Source organism: Sphaerodactylus townsendi, linkage group LG05 (assembly GCF_021028975.2).
Source record: "Sphaerodactylus townsendi isolate TG3544 linkage group LG05, MPM_Stown_v2.3, whole genome shotgun sequence".
Lineage (NCBI taxonomy): Eukaryota > Metazoa > Chordata > Lepidosauria > Squamata > Sphaerodactylidae > Sphaerodactylus > Sphaerodactylus townsendi.
In genome coordinates, this window is record NC_059429.1 from 19,957,363 (window position 1) to 19,974,524 (window position 17,162).

Sequence of the window (17,162 nt, forward strand, 5' to 3'; positions counted from 1 at the left end):
TTTGCAATCTCAGATCAAGGAGGATCAAGATTGGTAGCCATAGATCGACTTCTCCTCCATAAATCTGTCCAAACAGTAAAGATCTCCACCACCACCCCTTCCTCCATATTCTTGTTTTCTTAATACTTCTATGAGAGCAGCATCCTGTTCTTCATCCTGGTCTTGCCATACAATACAACATTGTCTTAAACGTAGGTGATTTGTTCCACGTTTTCAAAAATCAAGTGTGTTGTTCTTTGAAACGCATAAGCAATTGAGCTCAGTTCAAATGGCATCCTGTTGGACTGAAACATTCCCTCTGAAGCCAAAAACATTGTGAATGTACGAGGGCTTTTGACTAACAGAATCTGATGACAGGCTGGAAGACTGGTCCAAAGTTGGAACGACCCACCACAATATTAGAAGGCGAAACTCACAAATCTAGGCACAGCTGAATCATCTCATTTGCTTTCTGTACCAGGACAACATGGCAGACCCATTCAGACCCAATCTACAATGTCAGGATTTTGTGGATTTATTGACTTTTCATCTCTTCTTTATGAGGATATGCTGTCCTTTAAGTTGTACCCATGCCGCTTTTCCTTTTATCTGGATTTTATGTTTGAAATAGATTGCAATTCCAGGAGTAGGCGAGGTGAGGAGGAATCACTGTTCAACTACCATGTCCTTATATACTCTCAAATATTGCCATATATCACACAGCATGGGCCCACTGCAGGAGCCGCTGTAATTCCAAAGGGCACGGGGCACGCCCTGTGGATGAAAACCACACAACACACACAACACTTGCCTTAAATAGAGTGCATGTGAGAAGCTGTCTGTTCTCTTTCAGATCGAGAAGAATTTCTGGTGAACCACAAATCCTTTGAGACTCTTGTGTGAGCCTGGGGCAGTGGTGGTTAACTTTACTCAGATACAGGACATACTTACTCAGCCTCTTCCCAGCACACCTCTGGCCATGTTAAAAGGGCTGGATGGGAATTGTAGTGTAGTCCATAACATCTGGAGTGCCAAAGGTTCGCTTTCACCACTGCCCTAAGTCTCATGGGAAGTGTATTTCCCCACTCAGCGGGCTTTTTCAGCCCAAGTGAAGCGGGGCCACTTTTTTCCAGCCTCAGCACTATTAAGGGGGAGCATGTGGTGCCACAGAGGTTTCTGCAAAATACAGAGTATGCATTGGGTGCACTCTGGCCCAGCTACGCCTCTGCAGAGACTCCTCTGACGATTCCATCCCAATACAATCCTAAAAACATAAAACATTTGCTGTAGTCTACAAAACACAAGCTGATTTTCTTCTGAAATTATCTGATATGCTCTAGAAACCAATGTAAATTTGGAATATGATCTCCAGTGTCTTTTCTTTTTCTCAGTTCAACTTGAACATCCAGCAGTTCTTGTCCAGCAGTCATTGTTGCAAGATTTTGAGCATTATTAACTCAAGAAAGAAATTAATGTGATAGTCTGATAGTTGCTGTAGACTTCGACATCTCCTTTGTTTGAAATGGGAATGTAGTAAGATGACTATCTCCTGTCGGTCGGGCTATTGTTTTATTTTCCATTTTTGTTGGCATATTCTTGTTAAAATTTTGATATACTCTATTTCTGTGGCTTGGAATGGCTCTATTGATATCTCATCTATTCCTGGTGATTTGTTTCTCCCAACTGCTTTGAATGTGGCTTTCATTTCACTTTATAAAACTGCAGGTTCTTCAAAAGATCCTTCTTGTGAAGGAATCTGTCATTCTTTCAGCTCTTCTGTTTAGTTCTTCGGTGTATTGTTCCCATCTTTCCTAGTTCTTCGGTGTATTGTTCCCATCTTTCCTTTATTTTGTCCTGTTCATCAACCTTTTTGTCCTGTTCATCAACCTTACTGGCAGTTTGAGCAGGGATCGAATTACACCGATCCTATACCATCTGCACTGGCTGCCGATTGAGTTCCGGATTATGTTTAAAGTGTTGGTTTTGACCTTCAAAGCCATTCATGGTCTCGGACCTGCATACCTGAGGGACCACCTCTCCCCATATTGCCCCAGTAGGCCCATCCACTTCTTGGAGGAGGACCTACTCGTGATTCCTGGCCCAAAAATGATGAAGCTGGCCTCAACGAGGGGCAGGGCCTTTTCAGCCCTGGCCCCTACCTGGTGGAACAGGCTCCCTAGGGAGATCAGGGCCCTGCGGGACGTACAGAGTTTCCGCAGGCCCTGCAAGACGGACCTGTTCCCACCAGGCTGCCATTTAGCCTGGTTAAAAATATATCTACCATGTCATCTGGCCTCCCGTGGGCACAAGGAGGGGAGGGGGGTAGCCAGACGCCATCCACATTTTTAAATGGGTTCTGTTTTTAGGTAATTGATATGTAAATTATGTTTTAATGTATGTTTTAACCTCGTTGTGAACCGCCCTGAGCCCTCAAGGGAGGGCGGTATATAAAATTAATAAAAAATAAAAAATATTGTCACAACTGACTTATGGAGACCTCTGGTGGAGTTTTCAAGAGATACTTAGAGGTTGTTTGCCATTATCTGCCTTCACCTCACAACCTTGTTATTCCTTAGCAGTGTCTCATCCTGATACTTGCTGGGATCAACCTTGCTTAGGTTCTGAGATCTGACAGAATCGGGCTAGCCTGGGCTGTTCAGGTCAAGGCACCATTTAGAGTGACTAATTCCAAAACAAAAAAAATTGGGGTCAGTTTGAAAGCTACTGTGTAATCAATCTTATATTAAGAACTACAGCCTCATTCCAAATCAAACCTGGATTGCTTGTTCTTAACATCTAGCTGCTTAAAGAGTGAAACCTATCTCCAGGATGGTTGGTCCCCAAAACATTCCCCATTGCTTAATAATTCAAAAATCCTAGCTCTGAGCACTGTTCCTTCTGTTCCCTCCCAGGAAGGCCCTGCTGAGCCTGTGTCTAGAAAATGCAGAGCTCAAGGAACAGATTGGAGAAGAAACGTTGTCTGAGGGATGGGAGAATGAAGACGAGAAAGAGGATGACAAGGACTTGTGGCCAGATGTCAGAAAGCTGCAGGAAAAGCTGAGCACATCAGAGACCGTGATTGGTCTCCCCAAGGAACCTCTGATGTGGAACAACCAAGAAGACAAAGGAATCCTCAAGCCCCATATCACTGCTGGCATGGCTGAGAAGACCAAAGAGAGGCAGATGGCGAAGGGGCTTCTTCATAAGGGTGACCCACAATGTCATCACCTGCAGTCCCAAGGTGTGGACTCCAGTGCGGTCCACAGCTCCACAGATACCCAGGTAATTCTTGCATTAACCCAGAGTTTATGGTGGATGGCTTAGACCTTCCCATAGACAACCCACTATATTCTACCCTTGAGAGGCCTTTGGACCTCTGTGCCTGAACTGAGTAGGTCTTCACTCTCCTGTGGATCTGGCTTTTGCTAGTCAGAGTCATAGAGGATTGTGGATGATTTGGAGAACAGGGTTGTTCCAACAATGCTGAACTGATTTCATGGGAGTCTGGACCACACATATCCTCTATGCCTACAATGACATTTCACAAGTGTGAGATTTGCTCTGTGTGCGTGCGTGCATGTGTAAAATGCTGTCATGTTGCAGCCAGCTCATGCTGAGCCGGTAAGGTTTTCAAGGCAAGAGGCCAGCAGAGCTGGATTTGCCATCTGTCACCTAATTCAGCATCCCGGGAATTTTTGTTTTCTCTCATTAAGAAAAACGCAACAAAAAAAACTATTATGACACATTTAACAACAGAACGTGTCAGAAGTAACTGAGATGTCCCACTTGATGCTTCCAAACTGCTCAATATGGAAATATCCTAAAATGCAACTATGCAAAAAAAAAAAAAGACTTTGGAAAGGCTGGCATGAATAAGAACAGGACATTGGGTGCAGATCTTTTGTGAAGTTCTATGAGCAAGCAATTGTGCACACAGTCAGTTTAATGAAGCAGTTTTAGAAAGCACTCATAAAGTTGCAAGGGGCAGGAAGGTGCAATAGAGAGGAAAGGTTCTAAAGATCATTTATGGTTCTAACAATGCAATCCTGGATGGAGTTACTCCAGTCAGAACCCATGGAAGAACTGCATGGGATTGCTCCATTGGTCACTGTGGGCAGTTTTGATATGACTAAATTTGCTGCGAAGTTTGGAGATACAAAAGTTTACTCTCTGAAATCCACAAGCAAAGGAAAGAAAGAAAGGGGAGTGGGCAGGTAATTTTACCTGGGTTTCCCAAGACAATGACCAGTAATAATGTATTGTGCACGTCATAAATAACGATGTTTTTCACATTCTATTTAGATTTGTTACTTCACATTAAATGCAGGTTTGAAGTTCTAAATACAGTAGTTGCATATGATTAACATTCAACTCTGTAATACTGTACATATGAATCTTCACAACTGTAATTGTACTTGCAATTTATACAATCATGGCTATCATAGCCTGTACAGAAAATGGCTTCCATTATTATTCAAACTTTACATATATTGAACCTGAGCATTCTGTGGATTCTGCAGATTGCAAGAAGGTTTCTCATCTGTTCTGTGTAGCAGAGTTTGGTTTGGCTAAAAGACTGATGAAAAGTTGAAACAAGGAAGTTTACCCAAACCTTGTCAGGACTTTCAAAGGACAACGAATGAACTTACTGCTGTTTGGTTAAAGAAAAGTAAAACATAATATTAGGGGAGGGTGGGAGTTAAAAAAGGGAAAATGTATCGTTTGGAAATTATATCAAAAAGATGTAAATAGAATGACTATTTCAAACTAAACTACTGCTACTACAACAACAACAACAATAATAAAAAGGACTTCCAAAGGACAAAAATGCTGATATTCGGCCCACATTAGATATAAGGAGTTTGGATAATAATAGAAGCCATTCTCTGTATAGGCTGAGATTTTCTGTTATGGTTAAGATTGTATAAATTGCAATTACAACTATAAAAATTCATATGTACATGCTATAGAGTTGAGTGTTAATCATATGTAACTATTTCACTTGGAGCGGCAATCATTCAAAGTGAAGTAACAAATCTAAGCTGAATGAACAAACACCAGCCATAAACAGGGGTGTGTCTGTGGCTGCCAATCACATTTCTGGCTTCTTCATTCCAGGTCCATACCCTCGCGAGAGGGTTTTGGCAACAGTTAATGGAACCAGCCCAGCACCTTCGCTCAGAACTGACCCAATGCAGACAACAGTGTCGTGACCTGCAAGATAAACTCCTGATTTCGGAGGCTGCCGTGCAGGCCCAGATGGCGCAGCTAGAACACTATCAAACCCTGCTCAGTGAGTACTGCTACACCCATTACTGTGGTTGTCAAAGGACTTAGCCATCTGTTAGGATCATAATGTTTTGGGAGGTTAGGTCAAAGTGGCTCTAAGTATCACCGTCACAATTGTAAACACGGTATTGTGTTGATGATATGATTCCTCAAGAAATGCCTAGTTTCATTACCGTATATGCTCGTGTATAAGCCGACCCATGTATAAGCCGAGGCACCTAATTTTACTGCCCAAACCTGGGAAAACTTATTGACTTGCCTATAAGCCGAGGGTGGGAAGCCGGGAGGCAGAGGGAACTCCTTATCTGGGCAGTGACTCTCCCTGATGTCACTGCCCAAATAAGGAGCTCCCTCTGCCTGCCGGCTGGGTTTGACAAAGCCGAGCCAGCCAGGGTGCCTCAGGGTTCCCTCTTCACCTTCAAAGGAGGGCAGCAACAAGCCAAGCCACAGGGAGGTCGTCCCAGCCATGCCCCCAGCCTCGGCAGAGGCCTGAAGAGCCGGCTGGTAAGCGGTGACTCGTGTATAAGCCGAGGGGGCATTTTTCAGCCTTAAAAACAGGGCTGAAAAACTCGGCTTATACATGAGTATATACAGTACATGCAAGATTACAAAATAATAATAAGCACCCCACTGTATGCCAATAGTGAATTTATTACACATTTAAACTTGTAGCATCTAAAAGAGAGTCCAAATGACATAATTTTGGGAGGGTAGCCATGTTGGTCTGCAGTGGAAGAGCTAGATTTGAGTCCATGAGCACCTGGGGCACTTTCACACATGCTGAATAACGTGCTTCCAATCCACTGTCAATGCACTTCAGCGGTTGTTTGCAAGTAAGTTTTGCCATTTCACTCAGTAAAAATTCAAAAGGGCAGAAACTGCTGAGGACTACTGTGGCAACCAGGGACAATGACCAGGAAGACGTGCTCCTCCAAGGGAGGAGCTCTGAAACTATAATTCAAGGGTTTTATTAAAACTGTGAATGGTCATTTTGCAGGCTCATTGACCCCCTATGGAACAAAATCCTCCTTGGTGGGCCAACAGATAATTCAGGGCCATTTGGTGCTGGAAGAAGAAGAAGAGTTTGGATTTATATCCCCCCTTTCTCTCCTGCAGGAGACTCAAAGGGGCTGACAATCTCTTTGCCCTTCCCCTCTCACAACAAACACCCTGTGAGGTAGGTGGGGCTGAGAGAGCTCCGAGAAGCTGTGACTAGCCCAAGGTCACCCAGCTGGCGTGTGTGGGAGTGTACAGGCTAATCTGAATTCCCCAGATAAGCCTCCACAGCTCAGGCAGCAGAGCTGGGAATCAAACCTGGTTCCTCCAGATTAGATACACAAGCTCTTAACCTCCTTCGCCACTGCATGTCCTGCAAAGAACACTTGCAGAATAGTAAGGTGCAAGAGACTGTAATTTGTTCCTTAATTTCCTGCTGTAACTCCCGCATAATTATGAATCAAAACCAGCGTTGTGAAAAGGATAGTGAAATTGCCCATTGTCCCTTAACTATAGTCTTCTTCTCTGACTTCATGTTCCAGAGGAGGAAGGAACTCTTGCTGTTGTGCTGGTCCCTTTCTTCTGGCATTTGTAGCGTCTTCTGAGGATGGCTGGTTGAACACGCTGAAGAGCAGAAACTGGGGAGGAAAAACCCTCTTTCTTTTCTTTGCAACAGGTGGACCTGGGGTACAGCAGGATAACAAACAGGTTCAAGTGGATCTCCAGGACCTGGGCTATGAGACCTGTGGGAAAAGTGAAAATGAAGCCGACAGAGAAGAGGCCACAAGTCCTGGTGAGGGGACTATTTAAGGGTCATTTTACTCATTACAATATTTAGGTATACTTTTTTAAAAAAAGACAGGACTACTTGGAGAGACTAGTTGTGCCTCTATTTTTATTTATTTAGATATTTATGTCCCACCTTTCTCCATAGAGGGAAATCAAAGCAGCTTATGACCAGAATTGCCAACTGATCTGAAGACTCCAGAGATTAGTTCATCTGGAGGAAATGGCTTTTTTGACAGGGCACCATACCACATAGAAGTCCCTGACCTCTTCAAACCGGTGGCGCACTGTTACAAAATGGCGCCCGGGTGACCAAAATGTGCGTCCAGTGAGACCCAAGCAATTGGTGTCTGGGTCATCTGCTCCTTCTAGTCCCACAGATACACCACTGCTTCAAACTCCACCCTTCCCTGGTTCTACCCCCAAACCTCCAAGAAGTTATCAACTCACATTTGGCAACCCGTACAACATCGTTTCCCCCTCTTCCAGTTGTTCTTCACAACAACCCAGTAAGGTAAGCTGGCTCAGAAAGAGTGACTGTGCCAAGATCACCTGATGAGCTTCAGTGGCAGAGTGGAGATTCGAACCTGGGTTGCCCAGCGTTGTAACCCAGGCCAACACTCAATCATTACACCACACTGGACGTCAACTTCCTCTCTTTCATTATTGCAAGCTGCTTTGGAAAACAATTTAGAAAAAAACCAGGATGTTAATGTATATAGTCATTTTATTATTATTATTATTATTATTATTATTATTATTATTATCATCATCATCATCATCATCATCATCATCATCATCATCATTATCATTATTATCATCATTATCATTATCATTATCATCATTATCATCATTATCATTATCATTATCATTATTGATGAATAATTATTGATTAATTATTATTATTATTATTATTATCATTATCATTGATGAATAATTATTGATGAATAATTATTGATGAATAATAATTATTATTATTATCATTATCATTATCATCATCATCATTATGATCATCATTATCATTATCATTATCATTATTGAATAATAATAATAATTATTATTATTATTATTATTATTATTATTATTATTATTATTATTATTATTATTATTATTATTATTATTATTATTATTTGATAAACTGCCCACCCCCGAAGGGCTCTAAGCGGTGTACAGCAAAACCACAACTAAAACAATGTGCACAATAAATAAGTGATAAATAGTTAAAATACATAACTCAGAATAAGCAGCATTCTAAAACCCAGTAAAACAATATTAATAATACTAATGACGGCTCCCGATCCCAAGGCCGGGTGGGGACAGACAATACCGAAAGATGTCACACTGGTAGTGCCAATGATGGTACAGCACGCAACACAGGGACATCCAATCTGCGGCTGGCCTCCCCCAAAAGCCCGGTGGAACAATTCGGTCTTACAGGCCCTGCGGAAATCACTAAGATCCCGCAGGGCCCGCACCGCTGATGGAAGTGTGTTCCACCAGGCAGGGGCCAGGGCTGTAAAAGCCCTGGCCCGGGTAGAGGCCAGCCGCATCACAGAGGGGCCAGGGATCATCAGCAAGTTGGCCTCAGCAGAACGCAGAGGCCTACCAGGGACATATGGGGTGAGATGGTCCCAAAGGACTTGTTTATAGCCAAAAGCCATTACAAAATAAGTACAGTAAGAACAAAAAACATTAAAATGTAAAGTGTAATAATGAAATGAGAATTTCACTAAATGTTAAAAATGAATTAACTAAAACATCTACACTTATAAATTCTATGAACCTGCTTTCTTTTGAGTTCTCATTGGCCCTTATTGTTTTTGCTGCACATGCAAACAAAGACATTCTATAGGTAACGTAAGAATCAGCGTCTGATAATGAAAGTATCACCTTTTCAAGGTCAGATTGCCCGTTTAAACCCCTCAGTGATCCATCAAGAAAACTGGTTAAAACATAATGTGAAATGTATGCATTTTCCTCGATTATTCCTAGAATGCGAAGAGGACAATGTCTTCAACGAGAACCCCGAGTCTTGGAAGAAGTTATTAGGCTCTCCTCCAAAGAAGCTGGTGAAGCAAGAGGCATTCCTAGGATGTAGCCAATACGATGATGGTTCTACCCTCCCCTTGCACATCCGTGGCCTCAAGCTGCAGAGCTCCAGCCGAGCCTTCCAGAACCCGCTAAGTCATGGGCGCTCCATGTCCACCACCAGTGACTATGCCTCTGGAGCTGAGCACCCACTGAAAATGAAGCAGGACTACACCCTCGGAAGTTCCCCGTCACACAGCATGACAGATGAAGATGAAGGCTGGCATTCTGACAGCTTAGGGTCCATCTGTCCCCAAAGCCTTCAGTCCGGCAAAGACCTGGCCAGGCTTTTCCAGAGAGTGTCCCTACTCGAAGCTCACCTAGATGACACCAAACCAGAGGATCTAAAGCAGACTGCATCCATGGGGTAGGAATGGGTGTTGGGTTTCCTGGGAGGGGCAGAGATGAGGTTGGTCCACTGGTTCTGGTGGACAATGACACTGGTTCCCGCATAATCCCCCATGAGTGGCAGAACATCCACTAAGGATTATTCCTATTCTGTTTTGCTCACCAACCTGCTCCCAGATTGTCACCCAGTGGTGGGATCCAAAAATTTTAGTAACAGGTTCCCATGCTGGTGGGATTCAAACAGTGGCGTAGCGCCAATGGGGCTGGGCAGGGCACGACGGGGGCGTGGCTGGGCATTCTGGGGGTGGGGCATTAATAATTTATCTGTTACTGTAAAAAACTCTTACTGTAAAAAAAAGTTCCTCATTTCCAGCTGGTATCTTTCTGTCCATAATTTAAACTCGTTATAGCAAGTCCTATCGTCCACTGCCAACAGAAACAACTACTTCTCCTCTAATTGACTGCCTGTCAAATACTTAATACTTTCAAATACTTAATTTTGTTTCTAGAAATCAAAAGAAGGATACTTTCCTTAAACAAGGAACTTTACCATATTACTAAAACATGTTTTTAAAACAGCCCAACAGGGAGAATTATCCCGTTTTCTACCTTCGCTAACCAGCCACATAGGAAACAACAGGACTTTATGATTTTTGGACCTAATGGAATGTCTAACAGAAGAGCAGACCCAATTAGTAACCCCCTCTCGGCACACACAAATAATTAGTAACCCATTCTTGGGAACTGGTGAGAACCTGCTGGATCCCACCTCTGGTGTCACCACAAGCCTTTTCCCAACCTGATGAGGCATAGGAGGTAGGGGTTGTGGTGAACTTATTGAGCAACCTTTTGAGCAACTCTGTATTCTGGGTTGCTGTAAACAGAGTCGGTGCCAGCATACGAAACCCTAGTTGGTTCCACACGAGTTTGAACAAAAGGCCACACCATGTAAAATGCAAATGATAAAGTAGAGATGAAAGCCTTTGGGTTGTGGCTGGAGATCTCCTGGAATTACAGCTGATCTCCAGGCGATAGAGATCTTTTCACCTGGAGAAAACAGCTGCTTTGGAAGGTGGACTCAATGGCATTATGCCTCACTGAAGTCCTTCTTCTCCTCAAACCTCTCTCCTTATCAAAATGTACACATATTTCCCAGTTCGGAGCCAGCAAACTCCAATGCACACATTCCAAGTCATATCAAGCATGGATTGGACCAAAGTTACCCTTTTCTCTGTTAAGGATGGTTAGGCTCACTTCGGTGCCTGTGGCAAGAATGCCTTTTTCTCTACTGATTGCATACAAGGTTCCTATCAACAGAGAGGTTTCATTCTGTTTTGGCATGGATCGTTGATGGATACAATTGATGACACTAGCATCATCCCCTAATGATTTATATACCGCCCTCCGGGGGAGGGCGGTATATAAATTTAATCAATCAATCATGGCCCACTTTGGGTGCTGTGTGGTTTCCGGGCTGTATGGCCGTGTTCTAGCAGCATTCTCTCCTGACGTTTCGCCTGCATCTGTGGCTGGCATCTTCAGAGGATCATGGCCCACTTTCCTTCTGCTTTGCTCCAAACTTCCCAAACCTTGTTAATTAACACTTTGGGGAAAAACTGATAGAAGAACTGAAATTACCAAGTTCTTAGCAGAGTGAAAAAGCAACAGAGTTTTAAAAAGGAATGATCCGTTATGAGGATTCTAGTTATAAAAGAAAAAAAAATTGCCTACAAAATATATACAACAAAATGAGGAAGACAAAAAAATTGATCACGTGAAAAAAATACACAGGCAAGCAAACACGCCAACATAGTAACAAACAGCATTAACAACACAGCATAAGGAGAAAAAGCAGAGGGAGGAATGAGAAACATGCAAAACTGCACTATTATATGCAAAAAGGAAGGTGACTGCCCAGTGGTGGGATCCAAAGATTTTAATAACAGGTTCTGATGGTGGTGGGATTCAAACAGTGGTGCCGCCGCACACACGCACCTCCAGTCCCTATTGGGCAGGGAGGTTGCTTTAGTAACCCCTTCTCAGCACTCAGAAAAAATTAGTAACCACTTCTAGAGAAGTGATGAGAACTGGTTGGATCCCACCTCTGTGACTGCCCAATTAACCTATTAGCAGCTCACCTGCCCTTCATTAACTTAACCAACCAACCAAATGCAGCTATTTTACTCCTGGAAGGACTTACTGAAAGAATAATTAGGAATGCCAAATATTCTAACAGAAACGTAGCCAAAGAACATTTGAACAGCCTACAATGGTGACCACTCCTTTGCTTCAGCCCTCAGCTACTGCCATTTCCCCCATATGCCTCCAGACTTTTAAAAAATCAGTCATCACTACCTTGTTATGCCAATTACCAATCTGAAAGGGGAAAAAAACCTGAAATAGTAGGGGGTGGTATGGTGGCCATGGTAGGAGGAGCTAAGTCAAGGAAAGTGTGTGGGAAAGTGGTGTGTGGTTGATGTGTTTAAATGTTTCTGTATTCACAGCAGCAATGGGAGGTATGCTGGAAATCTTTGTTCTGGTTCTATTACACTGTGCTGTAGAGACTGCAGCAAGGAGAAGGCTTTGCTTCGTCGTTTGGGAGGCTGTGCCTCTCCTAAGACTTCATTTCCCCCTCTCTTTCCCCTAACTGATTCCAGGAAATATGATTCATTGGTCCAAGCTCAGGCTCGGGAACTCTCTCATCTGCGTCAGACCATCCGTGAGGGACAAGGGGTGAGCCGGATACTGAGCCAGCACTTCAGCGATGCCATCAAGTCCTTCGAAGAGATCCTGAGAGGCACCGACATCGACTACTTCCTGGGTCAGACCTTCCGTGAGCACTTGGCACAAGGGAACCAGTTGGTAGGACGATTGGCCCGGAAACTAAGCAACAGTAAGTCCTTCATGCACTTCTTATCTTACTGTATATAATTGGCTAAGGGTTCAAACGTCAGACGACAGACCCTTAGCCAATCACAGCGCGGGACACACACCCATCAAGCCCTGTGCTTCCTGCGCACCAATTGGTCTACGCTCTGCCATACCCCTCCCAAAGCTACTCACCTCCCCACCACCCTCCACGTTCCCCCATCTCCTCCTCCACAAGCTGCCCTGACCCACCTGGCACCAGCAACACCAAGGTGCGGAACAACCGCAGAAAACCCATTCGTCCCTTGCCCACATTCTTCCACCCACCTGCAAGCCTGGCTCAGTGCTCAGGCCACTGTCTGTTGTTGTGACAGCTACAGTTACCTGTATATTTATTTTGAAAGAACAACACTTTTGTCAAAGCTTTAAGAAAATTGCAAAAAAAAAAAACTGTAAAGAAGCTAGAGTAGACTTTGTGGTTCCTAGGGTTGCCAAACTCCAGGTGGGGCCTGGAGATCTACTTGAATGACAACTGATCTCCAGACAACAGAGGTCACTTCCCTTGAAGAAAGTGGTTGCTTTGAAGGATCGGCTCCGTGGCAAAATACTTTGCTAACCTCATGTCCCTAAACTAACCATACCCCCGCCAGGCTGCCTCCATTAAATCTCCAGGAATCTGCTAGTCAGGAATTCTTCAAGCCCCACTTGGGCTGAAACCTTAAGCCTCTACTGCCAGTGGTGGGATCCAAAAAATTTAGTAACAGGTTCCCATGGTGGTGGGATTCAAACTGTGGCGCAGCGCCAATGGGGCTGGGCGGGACACTACCGGGGCGTGGCCGGGCATTCCAGGGGCGGGGCATTCCTGGGCGGGGCTGTGGCAAGGATGCAGCCGCTGCACCGGTCCTTGGGTGGGAAACAAATGCCCGCAGGCGCAGGCTGCCACGCACACCAGTGCACCTCCTGCAAGACTGCTTCAAGTTCTGCGCGCTACTGCTGAGAGGAGGGGCATAATTAAGGCAAAAATCACATGGCAAAATCACCAATTAGTAACCCCCTCTCGGCACACACAAATAATTAGTAACCTACTCTCGGGAACCTGTGAGAACCTGCTGGATCCCACCTCTGTCTACCGCCCACCCCAAATTGCCAAGTCCTGCCTACAAACTTTTATTTACCAAAAGCTGGTTCAGGCTAACTTGAAACGAGGCTTCTCAGAAGCGCTATCAAGAGTAGCCGTGAAGAACAACCAAAAACTTTAATTAATTTAAAATTAAAGTAACTGTAAAATTAAAGTAACTGTTAGTGGGGCTAATTTTTCCCCATAAGGGAGCTCACATTAAAAAGAAAGAGGTAGGGAAACACCTTCATACGATGGGACTGAAGTACCCTGTCTAACTTTCTCCAAATTCTGTTTTCAGGAAGTGGTCTAAACATGGAGGACAAATCTGGTCATGAACTGCTTGCTCTGAGGTAATGAAAAGCAATTCCCTGTCACTGGTTTATTTTGCCATTACCTGCTGACATTTCAGTGGCTGTCCAGGGGAGGGGCTAAAATATTCAGCTTTATTCCGCTGGAGAGTATAGTTTACTGCTTCTGACATGGGCGTATCTGCCCAGACTCCTTGGTTGCTTCTCTGGCAGAGGCTTTGATATAGCTCAAGTGATACCAACCTCCATTTTTAACTGGGGCTATTCAAGCCAGTGAAAATCATCATGTGAAGGTGTGACCCCTAAGTAAGAATGGGATGACCCACAAAGGGGTGGAGTCCGAAAAGAAGCAGAAGGCTGCAGAACTCATGAGGTTGGAGGAAGCAAGTACCAGGCTGGGACCTTGATTGATTTTTATAAGAAGAAGAAGAAGAAGAAGAAGAGTTTGGCTTTATATCCCCCCTTTCTCTCCTGTAGGAGACTCAAAGGGGCTTACAATCTCCTTGCCCTTCCCCCCTCACAACAAAACACCCTGTGAGATAGGTGGGGCTGAGAGAGCTCCGAGAAGCTGTGACTAGCCCAAGGTCACCCAGCTGGCATGTGTGGGAGTGCACAGGCTAATCTGAATTCCCCAGATAAGCCTCCACAGCTCAGGCGGCAGAGCGGGGAATCAAACCCAGTTCCTCCAGATTAGATATACAAGCTCTTAACCTCCTGCTGCTCCTTGTTTAAGGGTTTTTGTGTATGTAATTGGTGAGAGTTCTTTTGGGGACCTTCACCTTGAATCCAGTTCACCAACCCTCTGGCGTCGTCATGAGCCCACCACCAGCAGGAAAAATGGACTTGGCACTATCAGACTGTAATTGGAAGGTCTTGGAATGAAACTTGAACAGGACCTTGGAGTGTTAAGTTAAATGTTAATGTTTGATAAGCGTCATATGTTAAAGAAAGTAAACCATTTTGTTTAAAATGTAGTTGTTGCAAACTCCTTCCAAGTTCTGCCCCGCAGAACCCACAAGCTGTGGTTACAAAGGCAGGGATTGTTGAACATAGGCCAGTCAATACAACAATGGCAGGTTCTGCCCAAAATGAGTCCTCTTCAAGAAGGGTTCAAGACCCAAGTGGGATCTGTGAGGTAGTTACGAACATAAGAATATAAGAACTAGCCTGCTGGATCAGACCAGAGTCCATCTAGTCCAGCACTCTGCTACTCGCAGTGGCCCACCAGGTGCCTTTGGGAGCTCATGTGCAGGATGTGAAAGCAGTGGCCTTCTGCTGCTGCTGCTCCTGAGCACCTGGTCTGCTAAGGCATTTGCAATCTCAGATCAAGAAGGATCAAGATTGGTAGCCATAGATCGACTTCTCCTCCATAAATCTGTCCAAGCCCCTTTTAAAGCTATCCAGGTTAGTGGCCATCACCACCTCCTGTGGCAGCAGGAGTTGGTTTACTGAGTTGGTTTACTGAGAGCAAAAGATAAGCAAAACAGAGAGTCTGTGATGACGAGGATTCTGAGAGTTATAGGAGGAAGGGATCAGTGCGAAAGTCCTCAAGAGTTTCCAAGCTTTTTCTCTTCCCAGGTTGAGCAAGAAGCTCCAAGAGAAGGACCAAATTATCAAGACCCTCCAGGCCAAACTCCAAGGGCCCTCGACGACCCCTTCCAGTAGTCACACCATATCCGAGCCACCCAGTTCTGGCAGCAGTACTTCCTTCCTCTCTGATGGCACGGAAGGCTGCTCCGACATGGAAGATGTTGGCGAGTGCCAGGACAACCCCGGTGAAGGCCAACCCTACGGTCGCCTAAATGCAGGTACGTCCATGGAGATGCACAATGAACTCCATTACTTTATGATGTGATTACCCAGAGGAAGAAGAGTTTGGATTTATACCCCACCTTTCTTGCCTGTAAAGAGACTCAAGGTGGCTTACAAACTCCTTTTCCCCTCCTCTTCCCACAACAGACACCTTGTGAGGTAGGTGGGACTGAGAGAATTTGGAGAGAACTGTGATCATAAGAACATAAGAACATAAGAACAAGCCAGCTGGATCAGACCAGAGTCCAACTAGTCCAGCTCTCTGCTACTTGCAGTGGCTCACCAGGTGCCTTTGGCCACCAGGTGATCATGAACTAGCCCAAAGTCACCCAGCAGGTTTCATGGAAGCATGGGGAAACAAACCTGGTTCACCAGATTAGAGTATGCCACTCATGTGGAGGTGTGGGGAATCAAACCCTATTCTCCAGATTAGTGTCCACCTCTTTAGTGAAGACAAAACATATCCAGTTAGAAATCTGGAATTTCCTCAGTGGCTAAAAGGATTCCACTCAAATATGTCTGTAGATAGCTATATGGTTTTTTTTGGAGAGGGAAAATTAAAAATGGAGGAAACACCACATGCAAGAGATTGAACAAACCTCTTCATGCAGGGTTGTGGTTTGAGTCTAGGAGGAAGGCATCTATCTCCTTGGGGACATGACATGTTCTTCTGTGGGTCTTGGCACTGATGTGGGCATGAATTCTGTGTGAATTTTCTTCATGTGAAATGAAAAAAGGACAAAGAGGAAGCTGATCGTCATATACCTCGTGCCCATGTTCTCTTCCCCCATACTTATATTATTCATGTCCATTTCCAAGGCCCTCCACCACTGTTGTGAAGAAGTTGCGTTGAGAAATAATTCTGCTTTGGGCTTATGCTCCTTGTTGCCATTTTGGGGGGGCGGAATGCAGGTAATTATCTTCTGTTTCTATGGTTTCTTCTAGACCTTGGGCACCATTCTGAGAAAGCTTCTGCCCCACCATCCAATCCAACTCTTGCTGTTCTGCCAGAATCGGTTCAAAAGAACTTCTCTTTGCCCAATCCCCTGCATCCTTCACAGGTTCCAGGTCAGGCTCCCGCAGGTATGGACTACTTTACTGTGGATGGTGATGGGGCGGCGGCTCGATGGAAGGAACCTTATGGGGTTGAATCCCTCTCCTTTCCCCTCTGTCTCTTTCATTTAATGTGTTTTTTTAATTTTTAAAGCACAATGTATTTATTACAAGTTCAAATACCTTTATTAGGCATTAAAACATAGCAGAACTAAGTAATCCAAATACAGTTTTACGAGATAAAACAGGTACTCCTGTTTCAAAATGTACACATCAGAGCGAAAGAGGAAACCAGGAAATCATTTCGTAATAGTGAGCAAGAATTTGGCCACTATGTCCAGTTGCTTGGGATTCTCTGTATTCAGAAGATAGTTCAATTTAAGATTAAAAAGGCTTGGATGGACCAGTAAGGGATCCCCTAAAAACAGGTTTGGTCTAAAATCGTTAAATTTTGGACAGACTAATAAAATGTGCTCCAATGACTCCACAGAGGTTTGACAGTATTCACAGGTACG

The 17,162-nt window shown here is 44.3% G+C and overlaps 1 protein-coding gene across 1 annotated transcript in view; it reads left to right on the forward strand.

Moving 5' to 3' along the window:
* Positions 1-17,162, forward strand: part of LOC125433723 (myomegalin-like) — a 48,570-nt gene that overhangs the window by 3,361 nt on the left and 28,047 nt on the right. The window contains exons 3-10 of the mRNA XM_048498473.1: positions 2,892-3,261; positions 5,098-5,272; positions 6,941-7,057; positions 9,043-9,505; positions 12,144-12,379; positions 13,773-13,824; positions 15,361-15,590; positions 16,540-16,677. Of these exons, the coding sequence (XP_048354430.1) occupies positions 2,892-3,261; positions 5,098-5,272; positions 6,941-7,057; positions 9,043-9,505; positions 12,144-12,379; positions 13,773-13,824; positions 15,361-15,590; positions 16,540-16,677 (1,781 nt within the window). The remainder of the gene's footprint in view (positions 1-2,891; positions 3,262-5,097; positions 5,273-6,940; positions 7,058-9,042; positions 9,506-12,143; positions 12,380-13,772; positions 13,825-15,360; positions 15,591-16,539; positions 16,678-17,162) is intronic.